The sequence below is a fragment of the Cryptotermes secundus genome, unplaced genomic scaffold (assembly GCF_002891405.2).
Source record: "Cryptotermes secundus unplaced genomic scaffold, Csec_1.0 scaffold193, whole genome shotgun sequence".
NCBI classification, from domain to species: domain Eukaryota; kingdom Metazoa; phylum Arthropoda; class Insecta; order Blattodea; family Kalotermitidae; genus Cryptotermes; species Cryptotermes secundus.
The window spans coordinates 1-12079 of record NW_019731217.1 but is presented as its reverse complement, the minus strand read 5'-3'; the positions used below and the strand labels follow the sequence as shown (position 1 = coordinate 12079).

At 38.9% G+C, this 12079-nt stretch overlaps 1 protein-coding gene across 3 annotated transcripts in view; it reads right to left on the bottom strand.

The window, feature by feature from the left end:
• LOC111866418 (protein salvador homolog 1) overlaps window positions 1-11667 on the bottom strand; it is a 71079-nt gene extending 59412 nt beyond the window's left edge. Inside the window, exons 1-2 of one of the 3 annotated variants that reach the window (XM_023855350.2) lie at window positions 11399-11667; window positions 8085-8318 (exon numbers count right to left, since the gene is read on the bottom strand). In XM_023855350.2, coding sequence (XP_023711118.1) covers window positions 8085-8172 — 88 coding nt within the window. In that variant the 5' untranslated portion in view covers window positions 8173-8318; window positions 11399-11667. Of the gene's footprint in view, window positions 1-8084; window positions 8319-11062; window positions 11187-11217; window positions 11376-11398 lie in introns of those variants that run through there. The other 2 variants (XM_023855349.2, XM_033752245.1) reach the window with 2 other exon arrangements.
• Between the last annotated feature and the right edge of the window lie 412 nt (window positions 11668-12079).

Genomic DNA, 12079 nt, shown 5'->3' with positions numbered 1-12079 from the left:
ATTTTAAATACAGTTTGAATGTCCTTTTGACCACAGCCCCAAAAAATAATACCATATCTCAATAAAGATTCAAATTTCGCAAAATACACACTTCTCAAAATTGGAAGACTGACCAAATCTCGTAAGGATTTGATAAGATAGATGGTTTTGTTTAATTTTTGAACTAAATGGTGAATGTGAGAGGACCAACTTAAATTCTCTGTAATATATATACCTAAAAATTTTAAATTAGCTGTGTATGTTATTTTCTTATTATTCAAATAAAGTTCCGGTTTATCAATTTGACGGGGACCACGTCCCTGAAAAAAGAGTGCTTTTGTCTTTTCAATATTAATAATAAGATGATTTACCGCGAACCAATTTTCTAATTGATGCATAGAAACTATAGTTTTATCATTTAAAGATTTAAGATTTTTGTCAATAATTAGTATATTGGTGTCATCTGCAAATAAAACAACTTTCTGTATCCAAAGGTACTAACCTGCTTAGGATTTATAGAATGTAAATAAATTCAATTCAATTCAATTAAACATTTTAATCGGCCTAACTAGTTTCATGGGCACCCAAAATTCTATGAGAATACTGCACAATACTTCATTCCTAAATGAATCACAGGCTTTCTTTAAGTGTACAAATAGCTGATGTACTGTCTCATTGTACCCCCATTTTTTGTCCAGTATCTGACAAATGAAAGAGATGTGATCAGTAGTTTATATGTTATATTTAAACCCACACTGGCGATCCCCAATAATTTCATCTATATATGTGCTCACTGCAAGCTCATCAATTTCGTCTTTCAGATATTCCCTCTTTTTATTCCCGAAATTCCTGCTGGTTTTACGTCTTATATTAGGTGGGTCTTGTGTCACCACGGCATGGCATGTACACACGCTGCAGATGGAGATGGCCTATAGGTGTGGATGATAGCTGCGAATATATTGAATGAGCAGTTGCAGACAGCCAACAAGGGGTGGTCCTCCAGCTTGGGTGTTGGGCATGGGACTAACAACTCCTCACCATAAAAAAATAAGCTTGTTATGAAAGATCAGAGGATCATAGTCTGTACTTCATAATGATTTTGCAGATCATGTCTGGAGAAATAAATAGCTTTTGTCTCACTGTTTATTCATTTACAGCAGCCCACTGATGTTCAGTACCAAAAACAAACTGTGCTAGACACAGCATCCTCAAAATCGAGCTGAGGGGGAGGAGGATGATATACCCACTCCCTCGGTGACCGAAGTAGAGCAGATCGGGGGACCCCTTCAAATGGAACCCAGTGTGAGAATAGGGAGGAAAAGAAGATGGAAACTGACCCCTCCCTGAATGGAAAGGATAATAATTAAAACAGAGATATATACACACACAGTACATAAACACAACATGAAATTCCTTCAGATTAGCCTACACCACAGCAAAGCAGCCATGGCAACTTTATGCCAGCAGCTAGCTGAGGGAAAGGCAGATGCAGCATTGAATTCAGGAACCTTGGTTACGCAAGGGTCAAATAAGGGGTTTAACCAACACAGAGGGAACAGTTTACTCTGATGCACCTGGTAACAATGCGAGACCCTATGTTTATACCAGGAATCATATTAATGCCTTACCTCTACTGGAGCTCTGCTCTAGGGATGCAACAGCAGTGAGGATGAAATACACATATTGAGGAAACCTGGCAAATATCTGGCGAGCCATCTCTATCAGACCACAGAGACATATGCTTTCAAATACGTAACATAACAACAAAACAAGTTACCTTTTGGAATCCTAGGAGAAACAATTGGGAGTCATACAAGGACGACCTAAAGGAGAATGTCGAGATTATTTCGTGAAGTATACGCACGATAAGGACAGAGATCGATCTGTTCACCAGCTGTCCAATTATCATAATTGGCCAGCCAAGACCACTCGCTTACCAAGGAATGCACCTTGCTGGAATAACAAACTGAGTGGGCTAAGAGCTAAAACAAGAAAGATATTTAATATAGCAAAAAGAATAGGGCTGTGGGACACCTACAAGGAAACTCTCGCCTGTTACAATAAAGAGATAAGGAAAGCCAAACGATCCTCATGGAGCAGGTACTGCCAGGAGATCAATGATGTACCAGGCAGTGCCAGACTCATGAAGGTCACGGCAAAACAGGCCACCAACAAGGTCAGTACTATCAAGCTGCCTGATGGTAAGTACAACACCCAAACTGGAAAAGGGACACTGAAAGAACTGTTCAGAGTTCACTTCCCTGATTCAAAGCTGATTGATGATTCAGGTGATGAGCGGGGCCAGCAGAACCTGGGCGTATGTGGACACATAAAGAACAGGGGAGACTGGAACTTGGCCAATCAGGTAATCAATCAATCAAAAATTATATGGGTGTTAGGTACCTTCAACCCATTTATGTATACGGGAACAGATGGAATTGTGCCAGCACTTCTGCAGCAAGGACTGGAACATTTAGTACCACACATATGCCGCATATTCAGAGCCTGCATGGCACATGGGTTTATTCCTACGGCCTGGAGGCAAGTCAAAGTGACATTTATTCTGATGCCCGGGAAACTGGATTATATCGAGGCTAAGGTTTGTCGTCCTATCAGCCTGTCGTCTTTCCTTTTGAAAACGATGGAGAAAGTAGTAGATAGACACATGAAGGTTCATTCTCTGCACCAAAACCAACATGCTTACCAAATATGTAAATCTACTGAAACTGCATTATAATGTGGTTACACGCATAGAAGATGCTATCGAACACAAGGATATTGCCCTTGGAGCATTCCTTGATATAAAGGGAGCCTTTGACAGGTCCTCTTTTGATACAATAAAACAGGCTGCTGAAAGGCATGGCACTGAGCCTGCAATATGCAGATGGATTGGTGCTATGCTAGAAAGCAGGAATATTAGTGCTACATTGTCTGGAGAGATCTTGAGAGTGTCTGTGGTGAGAGGGTGTCCACAGGGAGGTGTTCTTTCCCCTCTGCTGCAGAGCCTGGTCGTGGATGATTTTATTTGGAAACTCAACAGAAAAGGCCATTTCACAGTAGGATCTGCTGATGATATAGCAATCCTAATAAATGGGAAATTCCCTCACACTGTGTCACAGGTCCTACAAACAGCTCTGTACACAGTACAACAGGGGTGCAAAAGAACAAACTTGTCTATCAATCCAAATAAGACAGTAATTATACCCTTTATTAGGAAGAGGGATATAAAGGGGCTTAAGGAACCAATCCTCTTCAGTAAAGCGATCCGGCTATACAGTGAAGTCAAGTACCTTGGAATATCATTAGACAAGGGGCTGACATGGGAAAAACAGCTGGAGAAGGCTATTAACACTTTACGGACCAGACGCATGATATCAGGCTTTTAGGACACGTTAGGTTGTAACACACTATACCTTACTCTGGTACCATGCAACTGCAACGAATACTGTGTAACAAATCTTTGGAATATATGCTAGGTATTCAGTAACTTGACCTGGCTGGCTAGGGTCCCTACTCCAAAAGAAAATAAACTTTGCCCCTTTCAGCTGTTTATGTACCAGGCAGGAAGTTAGTAGAGGGGAATATGTTTCAGGGACAAAGTGGTTGAAGGCAAAGCAATCTCTCTGACTTGTTTTCTGATGAGCTCTCTGATGTGCCTTGTGGAGGAGTGACTCACACAGTGGAAGTGACAGGGGTCAACAAATAATTGTGGCCACAGATAATAAAAGTGAAAGTTGCCTTCTGGCAGATCAGGCAGATCTAAGCAAATGGCAAAGGATGGCCTGCTTGGAAATTACGAGAGCAATGAGAACAGCTCCAACAGTTACAATGGAAATCCTACTAGGACTCCCCCACTGCATCTGCAGATGGAAGCAGAGGCCAAGTTAAGAAATTGCAGATTACATTGCAATGATCAATGGAGACCTAAATCCGAAGGTTTTGGACATGCATAGATGATTCAGGATATGAAAAAAGAATCCATCCTACAGATAGAAGTCTGGTAAAATTATACCAAAACATGTCTATGATAAACCCTTCAAGATCAGATTTCCTGATAGAAGAGAATGGAAAGAGGGGTTTCAACCTGACAGAAAGGGGGGGCCAATATGGTATACAGATGGTTCCAAGACAAATAAAGGCACTGGACCTGGGGTGTATTGTGATGGAACAGGGCAGAAATGTAGTTTCGGCCTTGGTCAGTACACAACAGTATTCCAGGCAGAAGTGTATGCCATTAAGGCATGCGCAGTTGAGAATTTAGATAGAAACTATAAAAATAGGAACATGTATATTCTATCAGATAGTCAAGCTGCAATTAAAGCGCTTGGTACACACCAAATCACNTAAGTCTGTGTCTGACTCTGGTTCTGCCACCACCATCTGGTCTGTAGCCCAGGCCTTTGCCACATTCATCAGAAATGCTTTGTATTTCAATTTTGAATCAGGGTTTAGATTTTTGTGATTTTTTTTAGATTTTTGCTGTCCCCACAATGTTACTGCCCTCATTTTCGTTGGAGCTACTGTCACTTTTACTGTCTGTGGCCACAATTCTTTGTTGTCCCCTGTCACTGCCACTGCCTGAGTTACCATCACTACGCGGCTCACAAGGTACGTAAGCTAGCTCATCGGAGAAGAATTCATCCTTGATCCATATTCCACTACTAACTTACTGGCTGGTACATACAGATTGAAGACTGGCAAAAGGCATTTTCCTTTGGAATGGGTTATGATAAGAGCGAGGTCATGTTACTGAATACTAAGCGAACATTCCTGTGCAGTAATCATGCAGCTGCATGGCAAAAGAGCAAGGTATAGCGTGTTGCAACCTAACGGGTCATAAAATCATATCATGCGACCAGTCCTTCGTGTATTAACAAGGCATACATGGCCTTCTGGACATTCAGAGGCACGTTTGGAAAGACCTGGGGACTGAAGCCAAAGGTGGTATATTAGATATACACTGAGACAGTAAGATCAATAATCACCTATGCCGCCTAGAGTTAAGCTCAAAACAAGTCAGGCAGATCTAAGCAAATGGCAAAGGATGGCCTGCTTGGAAATTACGAGAGCAATGAGAACAGCTCCAACAGTTACAATGGAAATCCTACTAGGACTCCCCCACTGCATCTGCAGATGGAAGCAGAGGCCAAGTTAAGAAATTGCAGATTACATTGCAATGATCAATGGAGACCTAAATCCGAAGGTTTTGGACATGCATAGATGATTCAGGATATGAAAAAAGAATCCATCCTACAGATAGAAGTCTGGTAAAATTATACCAAAACATGTCTATGATAAACCCTTCAAGATCAGATTTCCTGATAGAAGAGAATGGAAAGAGGGGTTTCAACCTGACAGAAAGGGGGGGCCAATATGGTATACAGATGGTTCCAAGACAAATAAAGGCACTGGACCTGGGGTGTATTGTGATGGAACAGGGCAGAAATGTAGTTTCGGCCTTGGTCAGTACACAACAGTATTCCAGGCAGAAGTGTATGCCATTAAGGCATGCGCAGTTGAGAATTTAGATAGAAACTATAAAAATAGGAACATGTATATTCTATCAGATAGTCAAGCTGCAATTAAAGCGCTTGGTACACACCAAATCACTTTAAAATTTGTATGGGACTGCCACCAATCCCTCATACAACTGGCCAGACATAACAGAGTTCAACCAATATGGGTGCCAGGTCATGAGGGTATTGCTGGGAATGAAACCGCAGATCAGCTGGAAAGAACAGGATCTGAACATCCCTTTACAGGACCTGACCCAGCTTGCGGCATCTCAGTTGGAGTTGCCAAGGAAGCAATCAGGGACTGGACAAATAGAAATCATAAAAAACACTGGGAATCCACAATCGGATTCAAACAGGCAAAGGGATTTATATCAGGGCCCTCTTCCAGAAGAACAAAGGACCTGTTGAAATTAAACAGAGATCAATTAAGATGGGTGGTAGGATTACTTACCGGACACTGCCACCTAAAAGGACACCTTTTCAAACTGGGACTGGCAGATGACTCAACCTGTGAAAGGTGCTTACAAGAAGACGAATCAGCCACAAATATCCTATGTGACTGTGAGGCCATAGCTTACTTAAGATTTCGTCATCTGGGTCAGTTCTTCATGGAACCAAGTGACTTTTATGACACCCCCATAAATAAAATGAAGCATTAATAAAGGGTTAATCCAAATGGGAAGCATAATAGATCACTGAAGGTCGCAGTGTGAGGTCCGGATTTTATGGCCAACCCCTCACACACATAACAGCCTAGAACTTGCTAAGGAAGTACAAATACAGTACACACTGCAGTAAGAAATGTCTGTTATCAATGAGGCAGCCAGAGCTGTAGTAGGTCACAGTGAAATGTTGCAATAATCAAACTTGTGAGTGTGTGTTAGGCTTGAGGTAGTTTTATCAGTCAGCTTCTGTGATCATGTTTCATTTCTAAACACCAGATGCTGGTCAGGAATGCATACAGTGAATGCGCATGAGTCAGACGTACCTTTGTGATCACGTACTCAGAACTGAAATGCATGTCAATGGCGACACTGGCATACTTTTTGAGAATTAAGCCAAAAGTACAGAATTTTACTAAATATATATATACTTTAATGTAACAGATACATAAACGAAAATATAGATATATGACCTCTGATAATTGGTCTTTCTTAGACTTTTCGTTTATATCAACACATAGCTGAGATATTAAATTTTTAAAAGGGAGCAACAATTATAAAATTTAATGCCAGAGTAACAAATTTAAATGTCACCCTGCAGGAGAGATAAGAATAGGGAATACATACTTGACTGGTTAAATGTGCACAGGAGAATTCCTGGGTTATTCTGTACAGCATTTATGTCCTCCCTCAAGGAATTACTGTTAAGTATAAATACCCAAAAGCCATTTAATTCCGGTCTCTTCATATTTTCTAGAACTTTTCTGATGGCACTGTCTAGAGAAATATTAAAAAATAGTGGGTAGAAAGCCTCATGCCAAATATATTCTAATAAAAAAAAAAAGTTTCTTTGATGATCCAAAGCATTATATGATAACTGAAACAATGCCTTTTTTAATCTCTAAACAGATGATGCAGCAATCCATTATACTCCAGTTTTTCCTCTAGTTTTTGTTGAATGCAAAACATATGAACAATCGGTAGATGGAATCGAGAGATAATTATGAACAATTTCAATCACAAACAATGTTATTCATGCCAGTTCAAGTGTCTTGTAGTAACAAAATATTTTATCCATTCAAGCAGCAATCCATAAGCATTTACTACTACTTACATCTTGCATTCACCACATAAATACCTTGTTACACTGTGTTATTGGCACTTCTGTCTTCAAGGGCATCACAATTATTTTCATTTCAAAAAAATTCACTTATTATTCAAAGTATTCTGAATTACTGCATTTCAATACTATAAAATGATAGGTTTTGAAAAGTATATAATGTAAAACGTATTGTGACATGAGGGCTCAAAGCCAGAATTGTGGAGCCAGAAGAGATGGCCACTGCCACGGAACGTCTCTGTAAACACGTTTCCATGCCAACAGAATCATGTGACAGCCACAACAAAAGAAGAGCTGTTGGAGAAGGTTTCTTTTATGCTGTCCATCCTGAGGTTATATACCAGAGACTGAAATGAAACTACAACCATAGTGGTTAGGAGTCCAGTTGCAAGAAAGCTACCAGCAAGACAAGAGCCATGGAAGTTGAGAAATCTCTGGTGTTCAGAGCTGTTACCAAGCAGCACACAGCAGAGATATAGAAGACTTAGTGTGTGTGCAGCGAGTGTGTGAACTCATGATAGCGCTAGAATTAATTGTAGCTGCGTGTTATGAGAGTCCAATAAATTGAATTACCAATCCAAACCCCATGTCTAGTCACTAACATGTGACAGTATTATTCAAATATTTTTAACACCTCATAAAATGATTATTACTAGCAGTTCAAACAAAGTTTTAAATTGGGTGCATAATTCTGAATTTAACTAGTAAACAATTTACAAATGCTACAAAAATGAAATCTAATACAACAAAATATGGTGTTAAATTGTCTGCAGTATGTAATGATACAGGTTATATACGATCACTTACTTGGCATTTCAGGAGGTGTTTCCTTTTTTACATATTTTCCAACAACACCTTCCTTTATTGTCCTCAAGTCCTTCTTTCTGGATAGCATTTTTAAGGCTTTATTAAAGAATAATGATGAAAATATGTACTGTAAGAGACAGCTGGATTTTGTGAACTCCTACTTAGAGAACTTGATGACTAGCATAGCACCAACAAGCATACTGTCCATTCACCAGTGTTTTGGAGCATAAAGTTCTGAAAAAAAAAATAATGCAGTACTGCAGGTCCCAAACATGTAAATCTTTATAACTACAGCTTACATATGATGCAGACTCGCATGGAAAGTCATGCACCACATGTCTATGTATAAAGACATAAGATTCAACACTGTTAACCAAGAGCTCTGTGGTGAATGTGGGTAAGCTACCTCCTCTCTCTTGGAAATCCAACATAAGCACTATTGGAATGTTCGTATTCATTGAACTACAAGGGAAAACATTACATATTGACAGGTGTTGGGGTTTGTGCATGACTTATAGGGTGGTTTTGGATTGGCCGATTGGATTTATTGACACCTTATACATTCAACTAGTAACTACAATACAGCACTATCACTGATCTACACACTCTACAATCCACTGTTACACAAACACTTGGATTCTCAGTCTATTACACTCTCCAATAGTAGTTTCCTGGCAATGGATTCATAACAGTCTCACTGTAACTTCAAATCACACATGAAGTCATCTTTGCACAGTCCAATTCCTTTCTTCCCATTTTTTCTCAATTATTCTGTCAACTGCCAACTCTCTCAATTATATTCTCTGCTGCGACTGGTAACTCCACAACTTGACTCAATTTTCATTCTAGCTGTGTGAGATCCTCGTTACATAGCCTCCTGGAGGACCCACACAAAACAATACTTCCTCCACTGTTGCATGTTGATTCACTGCTATAGAGATGTGTTTACCCACACAGTTGCATAGCAAATAGTGTGATGAGAACCCACAGAGAATGTAACACCTCTTCTATTGTTGCATGACCTAACAAGATATGTGACGCATTCCTCTGCTGTGTGTATGGATGATTACCTAGCAACGGTTGTTTCTCTGCCTCCACAGTTCTTACTTTAAGCAAATACGCCACAATACTGTTAAGTTTGACACTTGATATTCTGAAGTCATAAGTCTGCTTAAACTGCAATTCTGTCACAAGAATAACTTAATGATAGTTTACTTTTTCATTACATGGAAAACAATGGTCATTAAAATTCTGCAGTATCTGCCTTCTTAGTGCTATAATCGCGCACCAAAACAAAAGTTCCAGAAATGTCTCAACTGAAGGGAAGAAAGAAAAGAACTTCAGTCCATTGAAGCACCACTCTCTTCTAATTTCTCTCTCGTCTTCACAATCAGTCTTGTTTCCAGAAACTTGAATGATTCACTCGTCTAAAACCTGGTAACTCATTGAGGGACAGAAGAATGGGTAAATTTCAAGTATATGATTCCATTATTATGAGTTTTCTTTAAGAACTCTGATTAAACAAAAAGTGTTATAAAAGAAGAAACAGTAATGCACCATATAAAGGTTAACCTGTAGTTCATTTATTTTAAGAACAGAGCCTATTACTACCAAGAAGTTTTCATGCTGAACACTTATTAAAAATACCTCAGCTTCTGCCATCTTTCATTTGCATAACAGCAAAAGCATTACAAATCCAAAATTAAAGTAATTTCTAATGACATAAATAAGTTTAAAAACAATTTAAAGGAATTTCTTTATTTAAACTCTTTTTATACACTTGATGAATATTTTAAGAGATAATGATTATACAACTAATGTTTTCTAATCTAACTATTTGGATGATATGGCCTACCAGTATGTGGAATGGCAAGTTGTGAATTTGACAGTGGTTTTCCCGCAACCTGTGTGTGTTATCCTGACAACCTGGGCTGTCTGTACGAGGCCTGATTGTATGTTTTATTGGACTAGGGACAAATGATATGTAGTCATCATGAAATTTTAATTTTGCAATTTTATAAATGTAATGTTTTTATATCTTGGATTTGTTATATATGTATAAGATATTCTGTTACTTTTGATGAAAACTTTTATCTTAAATTTTAATCAATGATAAATTTGAATGTATTATGCTAGAGACAAATTGTATTATGATGTAAACATGCATTGTCTTATTTTATATGCCTTCTTGACAATTGCTTATGAGTATTAACAAGATAAATTGACACAATTCTGTTTTTAAGGCTTTTGCCTACTATAGATGTAACGGAATAAGGAAATAATAATAATAACAATAATAATGTTTTTATTTATTTTCCTGCTGAATTTCATTTCCTGTTATTTGACTCTTGGATGAACACTCTCTTTCTTAAGCCTTCAAAATTCAAGTTTTCCTTGGTTTCTTAAAATTGCATCAACATGGCATGGAGTTTATTATTATTTTACAACACAGCTTTCCATTAATAATGAAATGTATGTTTTTGACATGTACAGCACTGATGTTACCTACAGGTAACTTTTCTATCAGTAACAGACCACTAACTACTTCATAAATATGCTTCTGAGCCAAAAGGCACTGTTTGGAAAAGGTGAAGTCTGGCAGCGATTTCAGAGCAGACAATAGCCCTAACGTAACCTACATCACTCCTCTAAATATATTGTCTACAGCATCAATTTCTCCCACTCATAAAAGTGCTAGATTGTTTTCTTTAAAACTGAACAAAATGATATAAAGCAAGCTTTTAATAAGGACAGTACTGTAGGCTACAAAACAACATCTGCAGTCTAATCTTCCTGGCATTACATACGCTTTCACTACTTATCTCTTAAGTCATGCATAAATAAATCAACGTATGATTGGTAACGTTTCACAAACTTCATGTAAAATTACGCACAGTACCAATCCACGTACTGTTTAAAAAAGTTTTGATTTTGGGAGAGACATAAGTTTAAATTAATATTGTGTATTATATGAGTACATGTTGCTGCTGTTATACTTTGAAGATACTTCCACATATTGTATTTCTGTACTTTAAAGTAACCAACTATAACTTGCAAATATTCAATCTGAATATTTTTTTCTAATAGGAAACCATATTTCAATCGAATGACTGCTACCAGCAAGTACACATACGTTTTTCCTATACACCTTGGAATTGGTTCTCCATTCAATGTATACATATCCCCACATTTTCCTGTCAAGCCACCACCTACAAGCTGCAACTACCTGTTTTTGTGTGTGTGTGTGTGTGTGTCTGTTTGTGTGTGTGCAACACCGGTAACACCTAACCTTCCCTCCTTCCTACGGTTCCTACCTTTCACTTCACGTCGCGCCATATCTTACTAAAACTATTCTGTGACATTTTCTTCACGGATCAGACACTCATCAATTCACTTCTGCTTCTTCATGACGTCCATGACCATGACCTTCATGATGCTCCTGAGATATCAAAGAAATTGCGACATTTATTGTGAATACTTGACACCCATATTTCTTCTTCCCTACTACTTTGTGATCCGCGGTAGCGTAGTTGGTTGAGGGGCTATGCTACAAGCCGGAAGGTCATTGGATTTTTTTCTTCAATTGACCTAATCCTTCTAGCCGCACTATGGAACTGGGGTTAACCCAGCCTCTAACAGAAATGAGCGGAAATGCGTACCAGGAATTAATTATATAATTTTCCTGGGGAGTAAAGCGCAGCCGGCGCGTAAGTTTCACAACCTTACCGCCATCTTTGAGACGACTGTCTAGATAATGTGGGACCCCCAATGTCTGACAACTCTATGGGCCTTCACGGCCTGGTACAGGACGTACAGGGATAGCTACGTTGTGATCCGCGTTTCATGATCACCATGGTCTCGGGTAGTAGTTAAAGAATCAATGGAAATAATCCTAGCCAAGTGCCACATAAGCAGGCTCTGGGGCAGATGGATGCCACACAATGCTACTGGCGGGCAACATAACCGCCGTGACGTCATGAGGCATCACTGCTGTC